Source organism: Dama dama, chromosome 28 (assembly GCF_033118175.1).
Source record: "Dama dama isolate Ldn47 chromosome 28, ASM3311817v1, whole genome shotgun sequence".
Classification (NCBI taxonomy): Eukaryota; Metazoa; Chordata; class Mammalia; order Artiodactyla; family Cervidae; genus Dama; species Dama dama.
In genome coordinates, this window is record NC_083708.1 from 18,589,578 (window position 1) to 18,608,305 (window position 18,728).

The window sequence follows — 18,728 nt, forward strand, 5'->3', positions numbered from 1 at the left end:
AGGAGGACAGAGAAGGAGAGAAGAAAAAATTCTTCACGCGCATAGTTAAGGATTTACTTTTTTAAAAATTCTGCTCTATATACATAATCACAAAGGAAATCCATCTATCACTAACATTTGTACTCCAAATAACACTGTCTTTTTAGAAAAGAATCTGACCAATCTTATATCTTACCTTATGAAGACTAAGGCATATTGAAAACAACTAAAATTAATTTCTTCACTGATAAAAATTTCTTTCATATTCTTCTTATTACACAGAAATAACTTTACTATGATTATCAATCAAGTAGAGTGTCACTTTTATGAAAAATTTCACAAGCCATTATATTTTATAAATGACTGGTTTTTGTCAAATAGTTTTTTTGCAAAATAATTCTGGCCATACACATATTAATGATATTGCTTTATGATTTATTACTAGAGGCTTTTATAATTGATTTTTAAAAATTTAACCATATTAAAATAGTAGGCACATGCCTGCCTTTTTGTTTGCTTTGCTGAAAGGCATCCCTAATATATGGTAAGGGACGAAAAAAAATGTCCAGGTACACAAAGTCAGCATCTGAGGGGCACTTCTGCCTTTATAGAGTAGTAAGAGGAGTGAAACACTGCACATTACGTTTTATATGATATTAAACCACTGCAACTTAAATACTCAGCAGAAGACGTAAAATATCTATTTAAGAAACAAAATGTGGAGGGAAAAAGGGCATAACCCAAAGAAATATCTAACATACCATAATGATCAAAGGCAAGAATATCTGTTTCTTTGAGTTTAATTTAAAATTGATATATCTGAATCAAATTCTGTTGTACTGGAGGACTGCTGATAAAATACAATGACACAGTATTTATTTATAATTTCTTCACATGGTTTTTGAAACATTTTTCTTAACTATATTGTCATTTCATACTTGTTAGTTTTTCAAACTTTCACTATTAAAACTATTTCAAAAACTAAACTAGTTATATCACAATAAACAGGTATTGTAATATATGCAATCAATTTTCTTTTAAATTTAGCATTTAATAAAAGTATGGAATAAATAACTTTTTTGAAACTTAAGGTGAAAATGTCTAAACCAATTCTTAAATGGATTTCCTTTGTGATATGCAGGGGACCTGTATCAACAACTCCCCAAATCTTTAACAGCTATCAAATGAAGAGACTGATAATTACCATATTAAAATAAGATCGAATTTTGACTCCTCTTGCCAGATCCCACACTATCACATTTCCATCATGACCAGCAGAAAAGAGAACTCTTGGATCAAATGGGTGTGGCTCAAGAACAAATACCTCATCTTCATGACCCTGAAATATTTTAAGTGTCAAAGAATTATAAATATTAAAAAATAAAAAAATTCAAACAAACATCAGTATGACAACATTTCTATAAGTGGTAAAAATCTTCAAATTTATCAAATGTATAATAAAAAAGCTGGGCTAATATCACTCTCCAGGGATTTGCTATCATCTAGTGAAACCTGAGAATACTATTTGCTGATCCAGCCCTGAATATTAAAAAAAAATAGCTAGATCCACATTTCTAAGCCAAACGTGTTTAACTGCATTTTAAAATTATTTCCATTCTCCCAGAAAGACCTGTTAGCCAGCAAGAGATTTCAGATAAAAGACTTTATTTCTTAACAAAAGCATTCTATTTTACAACCAGCTTCAGTTTATACCAAATAAAAATTAGTCTTTTTTCTCACCATCAGGACATGAATTAGTTGACCGGTGTAAGAATTCCAAACTTTCAAAGTCATGTTATTAACTGCAGTTATAACTGTATTGTCATGTCGATCCCATGCTACCATAGTTACTTTCATTTTTGTGATTTTATCTTCTATCCCTTGAAGGTTTTGGCTGAAAGTGACGGAGGCAGTATTTGCTTACAATGATATTATTTATTAAAATATCAGCATGACAAAAACCTAAATGTATTTTCTTAGTTTACATTCATTAACATGGATAACTAACTATTGCTTAACACAGTATTTAAGAATAATTTGAACCAACAAAAAACAATGGCAAAAATCACTGCATGGAGTCAGCAAAATCAGGACTCCAGTGCTGCTAAGACACTGAGTAACAGATGAGCCTGAGTACATGTGACTGACTGTACTATCTTTCTGGGCCTAAGACCGCTGTGCCATGCTGCTCACTCTCCATCTTTGACTGTTGCCACCATGCCCTGACACTTTGCTCCCCATCCAAGACTACTATGCATAAATATAAATAGAAAAAAAAGGTTAAAATATTAAAACAAAAATGATAGTTTCAACATGTAGTATAATTTCTCTTTAGAGATAACCAGTGGATATACCACATCACCCCTGTGTCAGATGGAACATTGTATGTTCTAGTTTTCTTTAAAAAGTAGTATAAGCTATTCTTATAGTACTATCATACTGTCAACAAAACTGAACTGCAGAATATCATTAATTTGTGTACAGGGCAAAAACTCATTTTATAAAAATCAACATTTTCATCTCCAAAAGTGCCTTCAATTATCACAGAAAAGTAATCAGTTTAACATGGGATTATGATACATATTTACAGGGTGAGTCTCACACTAACATGTAAAACATCTTTACAACTTTAAATGATCTATATATATCTATGTAATATTTCAAATGTGATCTCTTACCCTGCTGGCCGAGTAGCCATATCCAGCAAAATACTCTTCCATTCTCTTCGTTTAAATTGCCAAATACGTGCTGTCCCATCCCGACTGCCACTTACAAACCTGCAAAAGAGCCCACCCCCCGAAGGAAAAAAAATCACGTGTGCTTTACCAAAATGCACTTTCCAAGAGTTATATTTTTAAAAACACCTTTCATTTTTCCTTACACAGCCTTCTAATATAATAGATTATTCTACCTGACATTTTTTGCAAATCTAAGAATTTCTGAAATGTCAGACCCTTTTAAAATGTTATATACATGCACACATTCTAATGTATGTGGCTAGGTCTCATAACATTCAAAAGTGATTCAAGGCCACTATTTACTACCTTAGAAAGAGAATTGATACTTTCCAAGAGAAAAACACTGATTTTCCTCACATTTTACTCAAGATGTAAATATCATTTTTAAATTTAATGCAAGAATATGAGAAAACTTACACAATATCATCTAAGTTTATTATCAATAAACACTGCTGCTTCATATATTACATTATAATGTATTTCCAATCTTTACTAAAAGTTTCCTTACACCTTGATATGTATAGAAAAATATGTAGGGTGGATGAAAGTCCCTATTATTAAAAAAAAAAAAAAAGGCCAAATAAGTTATCGTTATTACAGATAAAACATAAACACACATTAACAGGAATGTGATGAAAATTGACTTTTCATCATAACTGGTCAAGATCTTTATTCTAGGTGGCTAATTAATATACAAAACTATTTAAAACCTGATGATAGGAACTGTCTTTATTTCGTATTTGAAAACTAGAATTCAATTTGACAAACAAAAATAATTATTTTACCTGTTACTAGTGTTGGAAAACTGGATACTGTCAACTTTGTCCTATATACAAACAGAGGAACAGAAAAGAGGATCCTGAATATAAACTGTTAAGACTCATTTACATCATACTCATATAAGTCTTTTCAACAATACTTACAGTATGAAACTCCAATTCTGATATTTTCTCTGGCTGACCTGATCCAAAAAAATAAACCCTAATAATGTGATCTGTGCTTCCTGTGGCCAGAAACATTCCACCTGAAGAATAACAGCAAACATTTATGAATAAAACACAAGTTCAAAATCTCTGAAAATTAAATAAGAAATGCAAGCAACATTATAATATATACTTTATGACTAATATTTCATTCTACAACTATTCACATTTATCCTAATGAACATAATACATCTAACCTGAAATTAACAGTCTGTTAACATAAGCTTCGATTGGAATTTTTCAGTATTTATAGAAGCTTTCTTCTACAAATGATTTCACTAATAATTACATAACCATGTTAATATTATCAGAAAACATGTCTTAATTCTGGTAAAATCCCTCTCCTGCCCCATTTCCCATCTGCTAAAATCCTATCAAGTATTCAAGGCCCAACTCCTTCACTACAGGCCTTCCAGGCTTGCAATCCAATAAGCCTCCTCTCTTCCGAACTCTGATTACAACTTTGTCATGGGGCGCATACATTCTATTCAACATTACAGCTATTTGTACATGCAGTTTTACTCTCTCTCAGAATCAATACTCTCCCACAGTGTTGAAAACAATGCTATATAAAATTGCATCTTGAGTACTCTGAAGTATATGCAGAGCCTATATTCGTATTAATACTAGAAGTAAAACCGTCTGCATGGCAGTAGCAGTGGAAATCGAGAAACTAGAAATTAAAGATGTTTAGATATTATTACAGCAAAAATAAGACTCATGTCATCAGTTTGCAATCACGTGTCTCTGGTACTACTGCTAACCACAATTATGAAAGGAAAAGAAAAGGCAAACTGTGCAAAGAACTAGTATTAGGAACATTAATTCATGTTTCCTTTTCTCATCAATTCACTTAAAATCTCCAGATCACAATTTGTTTATCAAGATTCTAATATCCACTCAAAATGCTGCTACATAAACTCAAAATGTAACTGGAATTTCATCACTGCTATACAGCTGTTTTTTTAAGAGCAAATAAGAACAATCTGGAGCAAAATAAGTAATAAAGATGTACAAATGTCTATCAATCTATTTTACTCAGCCATAAGTACCTACAAAATCATTAAAAATATAAAAGATTTAAAATACTTTTCTTTCAATGAGATAATTATTCGAAGACTTATTCTTCAACGGTAAAATTTGAAACTATTTCCTCCTACCAAAGAATTATTGTCTTCTTAAAGAAACACTCAATCAGTAAAACACTCAACCAAATGAGTATGTAAGCTAAACTCAAATAAAGTTCAAATATTTATAAACTAATTTATGACCACCCCCTGGTACATGCAAGAGAATGTGATTTCTATTACAACAGTAGGTATATTCCAAAATTTTATGTGTTCTGCTAGAAGCCTTCAAATATACAACTTTTAAGTGGAGAGTCAGGAAGAAAAAAAAATCTTACCAGCACTAAAAGATGAACAGATCATTTGAACTCCAGGTCGAGGGCGCTCTGTAAATTTTGCAGGTCTTGGACTGTAATACAAAAAATAACTAATTAAAAATATACCAAAGAGATCAACACCACCACAACTCAGCTGTCTCAAAACATAATTACAGAAGGACAAAATAAGAAGCAACAGATGGCGCCCTTTCTAAAAACAAGTTCGAAATCATTGTGTGTCATGATCAGCAGGATCATGTGGAAACTTTACATACAGATTTTTATAGGCGTTTCTGATTATATAACAATCTATACGTGAAAGAAAGTCGCTGCCCCACCTAACAGCTGTCTTGCTCACTTCTAATCGGATTTACAGGTTCTCAGTTTCATAGAGCAGCACAGCAATGCACAAATACACAGGGAGATAAAAGTCACAAATATATACGCAACTATACTGCTCATTTAGAATAGTGATCTACAGAAAACAGGTCACACTTAACTGTGTTTACATTGATTACAAAATTATATTACAGATTATATGTTTATATTAATAGTACTGACATTACACACTGTTAAAATCAACCAGACTGAAGAAAAATTAAACTATGGATTTTACCCACACCAGTTTCAATACATATACAATATATATGTAATATTACAATACAAAAAAAAATTTCAATACAGTGATTACATTTAAAGCCCTTAATATATATTTCTAACTAGTTTTTCTCAGAATATTAGGAAAGAAAATTATAAAAAATTATTAGAGGCTTCACTGCATAACTCTCACTATCCACAGCTATTGAACACAGAATGGTTTCAGTCTTCTGATCATTTAAGGGAAAAATGTACCGAATATTTTGTTAACCGACATTTTAACAAGTTTTATTAATATTCATTAGCTCTGATAATAGCTAAGCATAACTGATACAGTTTAGAGAAAGTTACTAAAATGTTCTTGAAACCTACACATTTACTTAGAGAAAAAATTTAACCCTAAGTAAATTTATCTGAAATCATATAGGCAATAAAAAGAACTGCTTTCATTACTATCTTATAGACTATGGTACATTTTTATTAATTTTTGGCACATGCCAAACAAGCAGTTAGAACCCATAATCAGAATATGTAAGCAATTATACAGACTGTCATTTTAAACAAATGCTAGTATTTTTAAAGGGAAAAAACAGATAAGCAGGTACACATAATTTATTTTTAAACATACATTTGAGGAAATATTTTAAGATAAGGCCTAGGATTCAGACCCTCTGAGTTCAGCTCCCAGTTCTGCGACTTATCAGTGTGACCTTAGGCAAGTTAACATTTCTGTACCTGAGTCTCCTCATCTGTAAAATGGAGGTGAACATCACCTCTCCATTCACAGATTTGTCCATGGGGTAAATATAGCACTTATCCCACTAGATCCTCTTGAGAGGCAGCATGAAATAGCACAAAACCAGAGAGGCAAAGAAATGTTACAGTCCTGGCCTTACCATTTTTAAATACTGTTTTAACTGTAGGAAAGTCATTCAACCTTTCTTTGCCTCAGTGTCCGGAACCCAAACAGAGTATTGTCCAGACAACGTATTTTGATAAACCAAAATATCATCATAGGTACAAGCATAAATGCAAAATGCTATTATGGGGCAGAGGGAAGGGTGCATCTATCTACCTTGATGTAGTTTAGTGAAAATTTAATGATTCCATTTTCCTAAATTTCCCTAGATCCACAATAAAATCTATTCTATAGATACGATAACAGAAACGATAACAGAAATAACTACAATTCTTCTAAAGAACTAGGAACTCTGAAGATTATGTTCTAAGTACCAAAAGGAGTTACTGCAGCATACAAAAAGTAGTAGTAATAAAACAGGCATATTCTGAAAAAGTGGGGGCTAGGAAAAAAGATAAGAGAAAAAAGAAATAAACATGTTAACATGTAAGTTTCTTTAAAGCATGAAAACAAAAAGGAAAGCATAAGAATGAGAGGTCAGTGAAGAGCCAAAACTAATGTTACTCAAGGAGAAAAATAAAATTATTCCTATTGTTGATTACTTTATACTTTTGTAATTTCAACCATTAAGTTAAACATATTTATTTTAAGAAATAAAAGAGCAACTGACTTTATTTTAAGGGTTCCAGCATCCCAGAGCCAAAAACAAATCGTGCCATCTGCCCCAGTAGAAGACAGATATCTCTTTGAGCCACTGCACAATGGTGAGAACTGAAAAAGAAAGAAGAAACAATTTTATAAGAGCAACACAGTCCAAACAATAAACCTATTTTCATCATACAAATAGCAAATAACAATAATGGTTAAACACTCCAATTTGACAAACGTCATGGTTACCTTCATATTTAAAGTCCATGTATTCATAGAGAAAAGAGAAATATTCCTTTATTTTAGTTGGCTTTACACAATGGATCATAAAGGTGACTTCTTAAAATGTACTTTAGATTGTAACCACAGAGGATTTTTCAGGGATTAGAATGATTACCTGTAGTGACGTTATAGATGCACTGTGGCCCTGAAGAACAGCCAAAGGTGCGCACGTCCGAAGACACCAGACTCGGATCATTTTGTCACAGCTCCCAGCTGCTATCATGGTATTCTCGTAGTTGACAGCCATGTCTGATATTTCAGCAGCATGCCCTCTCAAAGTAGCTAATAATCTCCCATCATCTGTTGCCCAGATTTTCACAAGACAGTCATCAGAACCCTTAAAATAAAAATAGATATTTATTGAATTAACTATAAATTTTAGTTCAAATACTTAACAGGTATTTTAAAAATCCTATCTGTTATATCCAAAAAGTATTAAATACTTGTGTTAGAAACTTTCCTCTACACAAGGTGCTGTATTTTATAAATTATTCACTTATAAAGAATACTTGTATGTGCCCCATCTAACAGGAAAAGGAGGATGTTAGCAATAACTAACAATTACCTATGGCCCCTACCCATTACCCAAGGTAGTCTCTATATGGAATCTTTTCAAAGAATCTGAACTTCTAAAATAACAAAACTATAACTGCAAAACAAATGTAACATGCAATAGTGACTAATCCTATCTACATTAATATAAAAATGAAAGGAAGCATATTGATGCTTTTTCCTCCTACAAAGCCAAATCTGTAACACGTGAGTTTCCCACCATTGATCTTCAGCTAAATACATCACATGCAAAGTCACCCATCAGTTATAAGAAAAAAGTTAATTTTAGCTTCATGAAGTCATTAAAAATATATATACTACCTGTTTACCCTTTGCAGGAGCATAAGCTCAGGGAGAAATTTAAAGAATAGTTTTCTATGAATATCTGTATTTACAAATAAACATTTCACTCTCACTTAGCCAAAGCAGCAGTAAGAACTTCTAGACTTTTCCTTCTCTAATTTTTCTTATTCACCTTATAGTTCAAAGTTTACTCTTTTACCAACCTCTCCCTACTTCCTCCCTACTTTTTACTATTAAAAAGTTTTAAATATACAAAGAGTATAATATATTACCATTAACCTCATATATCCATTCCCCAGATTTGAAATTTATTAGAACATTTCAAAGGTTGTAAGTTACAACTCTTTATAAATATTCCAATCTACTTTGTTGAAAAATACACACGCACCCAATTTTATCTGACATTAGAAAGTACTTAGAGGATCTGCAACAGCAAGGACACAGAGAAGTATCTGCTTCTAAAAACTAAGGCACTATTTGGCTCTGACCTACATTCACAACAAAAATAAAATTTTAAGTATGCCAACACAGGTAGAATATACACGAAGAATAAAATCCTGTCATCTTATTATTTCTTATGTATCTGAATAAGTCTGCTTTATATTCTACAGAAGGTTTTTTCAGATTATCTTACATGTTAACAAACAGAAAACAAAAAAACACACACATCTTTTTTATCAAAATGCCAGCTTTTATGAAAAGGACAGGGGGCAACCTGTTATCTAAAAGTCAGCTTCCAGTGACTTTTCATCATATAATATTGAATAGAAAGTCCCACTATATTATGAATGTATTAAGTTCACTAACCTTATAATTCTGCTTTATATTGACACGTACAAAAAAAAAGTTCCCCACAATACCACCTACCCCCCCAAAAAATACTGTACACAATTTGCTTTAGTGTGTATTATCCCAATTAACCTTTCTTTTCTTCCATTAAATTACAGGAGAGAAAGTTTCCATCTTACTTTCAGGGAAATCTCTCTTCACTGTCCTCTTCTATGATATAAAGTAGTACACTGTCCCCAACCCTCACCCCCGATCCCCAGAACTCCTGGCAGAATTTCAAACAAAATCCTAAAGCATCCTCAGGCAATTTCTATCTCATGAATCTTTACTTGTGATCATCTATTCTGATGTGAATGTGAAACTAAATATGATCTGACAAATTCAACTAAGTTCTTTTAAAATGACTGTCAGAAACACAGGGATTGAACCCAGGTCTCCCACGTTGCAGGTGGATTCTTTTACCAGCTGAGCCACAAGGGAAGCCCATCAGAAACACAAGTACACATAAATAATTGCGTGAAAAGGAGTGTAGACAAGAAGAAAAATCAAATTTACCAGGAAAATATTCTTAAAAGCACCACGTGAAAGGATGAATTAAAAATCTGATAAAACTATTCCTTATAAAAAGACCAAACTGTAAAGCAGAACTTGAACAGATGATCATTCTTTATAGAAGCCTACGTCAAATGTTAGTCAAGTCTATAATAAACCAAGGAATAGAACATTACTGTCTTTCAATCAAAACGTTAAAAGAGTTACAGACATGAAAGTAAAAGTAATGCCACTTAAATGGTGAAAGGAAAGAAAGAGTTGGAAAACACAGGCATAGGTGTTGGCCTTGGTAGGAAGGACACATGGGTTCCTAGGCCTCATGGAGGAGGAAGAGTTATGGCGGACATGGCAATTGTAAAGCAAGCAGCAAAAAAATTAGATGATTCTAACCTCAGCACCAAGACAAATATCTGAGGATTATTTCCCAAAGGAGGAGAAGGGGGAAATAAAAGAAGGAACCAAAAAAAAGTGAGAAAAGTTTTAAAATGTGTTAGAATCTTATAAGCAATAAGGGAAAAATCCTGGAAGCAACAGTGAACTTCCAGCTAAAATTAGACAACATGATTTTAGGAAAAAACCTGAACTGACAAGGTTTTTAAACAAAGTTCTAATGCCCAGGGGAAAAAGAAGTATTCACTTATTTTCAGTAATACGTAGACACTGCTGCTAGGACTGATGATTTGGCAAGGTAGTGGGAAAAGCTGGGAAAATGAAGTGTAAGTGGGAAATTAAAAACAAAAATTAAGCTGCAAAGGTTTCATCTGAGAAAGGTCACTGAGGGTACAGTTTTAAATGCCTGTTAAGGAGTTTGAATTTAACCTGGCAAGGGAAGCTAATGAAGCATTTTAAGCAGATAAGACATGGTTACTCTAATATTTTAACCACAAGTTTTAAGAAATCTATGAGCTGGTGAAAACTGAAGATGCTTCTTTGGAATGCATTTTTAAATCAAATTATAATATTATGCTAGTGGTTAATGCCAAGCAAATATAAAAGGTGGCAATGGATCATTAGTTTCACTGAGAGTGTTCATTAGTATGTGTTAATAGTAACCTAATGTGCTATCATAATATAGATAAATGACACGTTTATCATTTATCTGTTTACTGAGTATAAAGATACCAAAAGAACTTACATAAATCCCCAAATAAAATGAGCTATATCAAATTTACACTGTTTTCTCTTGCATGTCAAGACATCCTGTCAATGCAAAGATAATGCCAAGAAAGCTGAAAAAGTAACTTTCTCTATCCTGAGAAAATAACAGTGCAGGTATCTCTTGTAAAAAGACTTGATAAAGGGTGGAACTTAAACTTATGAATTTAAAGTACCCTATAAATTTTCTTTTTCCATAGCCACAGGGATAAAGCCAAGTGCCTTTAAAATGATCAACATGCTCTGTAGCTTAGGGCAGAGGAAGGAAACTGAATCAGACATTTACTCTGGAATCACTGTTATTTCTTTAATACTTTTAAGCAGACTATGGAAATGGTGGCACCCATGACCTTTCCTTCTAGAATTTAACGGGATCTCTTACACAGCAGGTAATCACTCACCCCCCACTTTCCTTCTTCAGTTCAGTTCAGTTGCTCAGTCGTGTCCGACTCTTTGCGACCCCATGAATCACAGCATGCCAGGCCTCCCTGTCTATCACCAACTCCCGGAGTCCCATCGAGTTGGTGATGCCATCCAGCCATCTCATCCTCTGTCGTCCCCTTCTCCTCCTGCCCCTAATCCCTCCCAGCATCAGGGTCTTTTCCAATGAGTCAACTCTTCCCATGAGGTGGCCAAAGTACTGGAGTTTCAGCTTCAGCATCAGTCCTTCCAATGAACACCCAGGACTGATCTCCTTCAGGATGGACTGGTTGGATCTCCTTGCAGTCCGAGGGACTCTCAAGAGTCTTCTCCAACACCACAGTTCAAAAGCATCAATTTTTCGGCACTCAGCTTTTTTCACAGTCCACCTCTCACACCCATACATGACCACTGGAAAAACCATAGCCTTGACCAGACAGACCTTTGTTGGCAAAGTAATGCCTCTGCTTTTTGATATGCTATCTAAGGTTAGTCATAACCTTCCTTCCAAGGAGTAAGCGTCTTTTAATTTCATGGCTGCAATCACCTTCTTCTTAGTCTATCCTAAAGAAGTCCCTATTTTGTGAATCCCTTTTGGAAACTACGAAGTTTCATCAAAATAAAAAGTGTGAGAGGCAAATTTCAGATAGACAAAAATGAATGCTGACATTTTCCATATTTAAAGCCCAGGAATTAAATATGTATATACAAAAACAATATGTATATCCATTTGCTTTTGTATTCTGGTCAAGAAAAATTCCACAGATCTATGACATTGCTTTCTACTTTGTTGAGCACTTGGGTATTAAAATTCGTCTTGAAATCTACAAAAAAATGTCCTACCTACTGATAGGAAAGCTTTACGAAACAACTTCAGATACAGGGTCTTCGATCATTTATATTCTATGTAAAAACTAAAGCAGAATCTAAAGTCAACTTTCAAGTTTCTGGAAGACAAGTTTTAAAGGGCTTAATTGAACTATTTAAGTATATATGTAAACATTTATTTAAACTGAAACCTAGAAGATTAGCTGTAACAACTATATGAACTACTCAATGATGAAGAAAACTACTTTTAAAAAAAAGAAAAAGAAAAGTACTTTACAACATGGAACAGTAAATGACAAAGAATTGTTGACTTCTGCGAGGAGAAAACCACATGCACTTGGGCCAACAGTACAGCAGGTTAATTTTGCTTAGACAACCTTAGAGCTAAAAAGCAGACCTGTAAACTTTTCCCTGCTAAAAGAGAAGCATCAATTGAACAGGCCAACCAACGATCACTGCTCTGGCCTGAAGATAAAAGAAATTAGGTGATTATTAAACTTATAGGATATTGGAGAATTTGGCAGTCCTTGGCAGAATCAAAAAAGAGAATTGTAATTTCTCTTGCTACTGCTACATAGCGTATGAGTCAGATTTCACAACTTGATGTCATCAGAACAAACAGAATTAAATGTTAAAAACATCATGTATATGGTTATGCATACTATAATGTCATTTTTTTTTTCAAGCAAAAAAGTAGCCTTATTTGTGTGCTTAGTCGCTCAGTCGTATCCGATTCTTTGCAACCCCACATAACTGTAGCCCACCAGGCTCCTACGTCCATGGGGATTCTCCAGGCAAGAGCACTGGAGTAGGTTGCCATGCCCTTCTTCAGGGGATCTTCCCAACCCAGGGATTGAACCTGGATCTCCCACATTGCAGGCGGATTCTTTACCATCTGAACCACCAGGGAAGCCCTTAGTAGTCTTTTATTTATCTGAATAAAAATTCACTTATTTGGGCAGCTAAAAACTGCTTATACTTTAAATTTAGTTCAATGTATTTTCTAGAAAAGGCCACTGATTTTCTTACCAATCTATCAGACAGACCTATATTACAAATTACCCTAAACTTTAGAGTCAGTCATCTCAACAAGGGTGAATTTTCTTACTCCTCTCTATCTAAACCACCACTGACTAACCTTTTATCAACATAACCATCATTTGCTCTCACCCTGCTCCCAGATGCCAAGGACCATTATGGAAAAGAAGACAAGCACACTAATTCTGCAGCACTGCAAGTTCACAGATCCTGTTTATTCGGATGGCTTAGCCTAATCAGCAACCCTTTTTGGCCCCTATTCATCACTCTTTCCCTATTACCAGGTTTTATCACTCATCTCTAGAACTCAGTCCCATTCCCCAATCAACACTCTTCATCATGTAAAATATTTCAATTTGAAAAGCAGAATCTGTTCATTGTAAACCTAATTATCTTTCTAAACAGTCCACATAAACTGTTCTTAATCTATTTATTCACTTATCTATCCTCCAGAAAGACCACTGCACCTCAGTTATCTCCTCTTACATCTGCTCTCCTAGTTCCTTACCCGACCCAGGTTTCAAAAATTTATCTTCTTATAAATTACCGTATTCTAGTTCTCCTTTCATTACCAAGCTTACTGAATATACAGTATCATCCCTACACTACCTCCCATATGCTGTGAAAAAGTAATTTTGCATTTCAAACTTATGGGAGTTTCAAGATCAGTACCAATGTCTTCCATCACCCAGACACATCAACTACTAACAATTCACTGCATTTGCTCCATCACCGTTTTTCTTTCCTTTCTCGCCATATAATACACCTACAGACTTGATGCCCCATCACCTCTAAATATCCCAGTGTGCATTCCTCTAAAACAAGGACACACATCTCCATACACTGGGGAAATTAATACTGATAAAAATGCCATCCAATCCACAGGTCCCATTCAAATTTTGTCAACTATCCTGACATTGTTCCCTTTCCTTTTTTGGCCCAGGGTCCCATATAGCAACATGTGTTATACGGTCACTTCAATCTCTTCAATCTAGAGTATTTCCTGAGGCTTTCTCTACGCTTCATGTCCTCAGAAGTTTATAAAGAACACAGACTTTAAATTCTGTCAGATCATACTGTCTTGGTAGGAATCCCACAGACAAGATGCTGTGTTTGCCTCAATGTACCACTTCAGAGGATATGCAATGTCAACCCCCATCCCACCACTACTGAAGTTGGTAACTTTGTCATGTGAAGTGTTTCCCATATTTTCCCCCTGGAAAGTTGCAATCTTCCCCATTTTAATTAAATTAGTATCTTGTGGGAACATACGCTAGATTATGCCAAGATCTTCAAACCAGTATCAACCAATCTATCCTCCAAAGATGACAATGAATCAACCACCACTGTGATAGTTGCCAAACCAGCATTCTTTCTGTAACTATCAGTTGACATTCTACCATAAATAAGCGGTTTCCCTTTTTCTCACTTAATTATTTACAAATTTACATCAGTATAGACTCAAGGATGCCTACTTTAGTCAGTGCTCATAAATAATTAAGTCAAGGTCCTACCCATCCTCATGGAGCTTCTTTAATAAGAAAATACAATTAAAGCTAATTTTAAAAATTAGAATTTCAGACAGTGATAGATATTAGAAGAAAAACACAGTAAGGTAACGTGACAATGATACAGTATGAGGAGGGAAGGCAGACAGCAAAAAGTCTCTTAAATATGCAGTGTTTGACCAGAGCTGCTAAAAAAAGGAATAAGCCACAGCAGTATTTCAGAGAAGATGATTCCAGGCAAAGGGAATAGACAGTACAAAGGCTTTAAGCCATAAATGGGCTTTGCAAGTTTGAAACACAGAAAAAGACTAGTGTAAATGAAGCACAGTAGGAGGAGAGAATTCATCTTACAGACATTTTTATATATGTATCTTCCTTAACGGAAGTTTCTTACAAGAAAGGACATTATTCACTTCTGTATCTCTAACTGACTGGCTCATTCATTCATCTTTCTTTTTTGTCATATGCCTACTGTATACACCAGATTTCCCTTGTAGCTCAGTCGGTAAAGAATCTGCCTGCAGTGCAGGAGACCCGGGTTTGATCCCTGGGTTGGGAAGATCCCCTGGAGAAGAAAATGGCAACCCACTCCAGTATCCTTGCCTGGAAAAATCTCATGGACAGAGGAGCCTCGTGGGCTGCAGTCCATGGAGTCAGAAAGAGTCGGGCACGACTGAGCAACTAACACAATACTGTATACACCAGATACAATATAAGGCACTACAGATCTAAAAAGGTTTCAGAAAAAGGATTTGTTGTCAAGAAGTTCACAGCTTAATAGAGACCAACCCTAAACAAATTCACTGCAACAGAGGACCATACAATACAATGTGAGTATGTCCAGCGGTAGGCCACCACATTCAGGAAACAGCCTATTTTTTTACTGTCAAGCTTTTTGAAAGATTACTTTATGTTGTCTCTTTAAATTTTCAATTCCCAATCTTTCCTTAGTGCACTGCAATCTCACTCCTTTCCCTAAAACTAAATAAAGATTTTTTCCTTAAGGTCACTAGTGCCCTTACCAAATCCAAAAGATGTCTTTCAGTTCTAATTTTACTTTAGGTTTCTATCTTTAGTAAAATACAAATCCTCTGGCTTTTAAGGCACCACATCTTTTTTTCTCCTGTGGCCTCTTAGGCAGCTCTTTCTCAGTTTTAATTACTGACTCCTCTCTTCTGTTTAGTTTGCTTTAAAGTTGAAGACTCAGACTTCTCACATTACATACATGAGGCAAAATGATCAACCTCCATATTCAATGATTCCCAACTTGAATCTTCTAGCCTAGATCACTCTCCTGCACTCCCACCACCTGTTGAGCATTTCTACTTGGCAATCTATGTGTGGATCTCAAATTCAACATGTCCCAACCTTCAAACTTCTCCACTTAAATCCCTACCACAGTAAATGACATGGCTTTCTAACCAGCTGCACAAGTTAAAACACACGTCATTTCATATTATTGCCCCTCAATTTCTCCCCACATGCAAATGAACCTCTTAAATTCTAGTTCTATTTTTAACCCATTAATTCCATTCCTACTTCCACTGTGACTCTCATGGATCACTCCTAGAACCTTTTTACCAATACCTCTGTATATCGACTTAGCTTTAATTCATCCTCTGCAAAATGCGCAAGAGATCATTAAAAAGAGAAATTCTACTCACTCCTCTAAAGCTATCATTTTTGTTCCATGCCTTCAGGGAAGAACATCCTTCAAATGTCACAAAAGAATCTTGACTTTGTCCTCCAATAACATCTCTAACTCTTGCTTATAATAGACAATTGCATGTTATAATCTTCCAATGACTGTAAATTCCTTTCCCTAAACTGTGGAATATCCAGCTTGGCTCAGTTGAAAGTGTCACTTCTCAAGGAAGTTCCCCTAACCATCTCCTACCACACCCTGAATTAGGTACGTCTCTCCTACGATACCTCAGCATTTTGTGCTGCCTCTATCAAACTTCTCATCACATCGCATCAACACTGTGTTGTTGATCATCTATGAACTCTTACAGATAACTGTATCTCCCATTTCAACATCCTAAGTGTTTAGAACAGTGTATACCCCCTAAAAGACAAAAGTTCATTAAAGGAGTGAAGAAACTCATAGTATTTATTTCAAATTATTGAGTTTATGGAAATAGTTTATGCTCTTTTGCCTTAATTTGAAGAGATATACTTTATGTTTTAGAAAAACGAAATCTTTTTACATGGTCCTCAACATACATTTAGGAGTGAATGGCTTATTCCTGAGAGAATTAATTAACTCTGCTTTTCTTTAGTAAATATTATTTGACACAATGATTCTGAATCCAAGTAAACAGATTTAGAAAACTAAGAAAGAGAGAGAATTAGAGAACAGTCAGACTTGGCGATTACACTGTCTCCCTCCCTGGGCTCTTCTCATTATTCTACTGGGAAACGTCCATTTATTAAAATATTCTAGTACAAAATACTGGATAATTTTCCTAACATAGAATTTCACTTATCAATCACAATGATTTCCATTTCAATCTTGTATAGCATTTTTAAAAAGAGATTTTAGGTAAGAAGATAAAATAGATACAATTTATATCTATAGAATTAAAAGCAGCAAGTGAGACTTGACTGCTTCCTGTGTATCCTGTTCTATACTAATTACATACATCATTTCATGTAATCCCACAAAAAATCCTGTGGAATTGGTACTATTATCTACTTTACTAGTATTATCTACTTCCCTACCTTTTTTAAAGAGCTGAGAACACTGCCGATGAAACGGGTGAGGCAGTCTTTGTAAACTGCACTGCTAGGACATGGTAATGCTGTGAGCTGAACTGAGAGTCCCCTGATGCTGAAGATGATGCTCTTAACCACAGGACTAGACCGCCTCTAGTTGTGCCTGCCCAAAAGGACTCAAAAGTCTGTTGGAATCAGTCCCTTGGAAAAAGTTTTCAAATACATCTAACACTAGAAGTTAATGCTAAGTGTACAAAGTCTTAAGATACCAAATACATAAGAAGGAAATACTGAGTCGTGCACTACTGAATTGTTATTGTAGTAAGTAACAAGAGTGTGCCGCTCCACAGCCATCTTTCATTGTTCAGTCAAAACCTACTATCCTGAAGTCTTATCCTATTTGCTTTTAAGACTGGATTTCAAAGCATTAGTTAGTGGCTAGTGTGTTTCCAGGGGAATAAAAGAATGTGAATAGTGAACACATATGTTCTCTAACTCCACCTGAAGTGATAACAAGACAAAAATACAAAAAAATTTTAAGTAACAATGATCTCATATTTTGACATTTATCGCAAGGTAACATTTTGGAATCTGTCACTGCGAATCACCAGTAAAAAATTACAAAGGAGACGGTAAGTTTGGCACAATTTGAAAATTATATCACATACATAAAACATCAACATTTTTAGATTCTTGATAAGGCCACATAAAATAGTACAGTGATAATTTTCTTCCCTTTATTTATGTATCTTCAATTAAAGGAAAACAATCAGAAAACAGCTTCCTCTTAACATATCATTCTTGTTCCCCCAATATCAAATGCTCTTAAAACTAGGAATTAAAGTTTTTAGAACAAGGGCTGCAGTTTTGTTTTGCTTTTTTCCTGTACAGGGCCAGATAACAATTATCTTAGGCTTTGTAGGCAATACAGTCTGTCATAACTACCCAACTCCACGTGTGGTACAAAAGCAATCACAGACAATGTAAACAACTGAGTGCATCTGTGTTTGAATAAAACTTTAATAACAAAACCAGGCAGTGGGCTGGATTTGACTCGGGGTAGTAGTTCACTAAACCCAGGCTCAGAGTGCTCTCCCAGCTCTATGCCTACTAATCTACTACTGTAAGACAGCAACAGTGTATTACTCACTGGATTTTTCCCTCAAAAAAGTATAAGAGGTTATGTATCTAATTCAAATCAACACACACACAATGCTTCATGAAGTATGACAAATAAATGCCTACCATCCCTCTCATTTTCAAAGAATTCCTTTACAGACATCAAAAAATTAAGAAGTTAAAGATATTTTTTATAACCTCAGTATATGACATAACTTAATGCCAAAATGAAATATAAACACAATGTAATGCTTCTTTCTCATTCTTTCAATTTAT

At 34.6% G+C, this 18,728-nt stretch overlaps 1 protein-coding gene across 3 annotated transcripts in view; it reads right to left on the minus strand.

Moving 5' to 3' along the window:
• Positions 1-18,728, minus strand: part of PHIP (pleckstrin homology domain interacting protein) — a 120,648-nt gene that overhangs the window by 65,505 nt on the left and 36,415 nt on the right. For all 3 annotated transcript variants that reach the window (XM_061131782.1, XM_061131783.1, XM_061131781.1), the window contains exons 8-15: positions 7,586-7,807; positions 7,211-7,311; positions 5,106-5,176; positions 3,641-3,741; positions 3,503-3,543; positions 2,658-2,756; positions 1,720-1,873; positions 1,184-1,318 (exon numbers count right to left, since the gene is read on the minus strand). In XM_061131782.1, the coding sequence (XP_060987765.1) occupies positions 1,184-1,318; positions 1,720-1,873; positions 2,658-2,756; positions 3,503-3,543; positions 3,641-3,741; positions 5,106-5,176; positions 7,211-7,311; positions 7,586-7,807 (924 nt within the window). The remainder of the gene's footprint in view (positions 1-1,183; positions 1,319-1,719; positions 1,874-2,657; positions 2,757-3,502; positions 3,544-3,640; positions 3,742-5,105; positions 5,177-7,210; positions 7,312-7,585; positions 7,808-18,728) is intronic.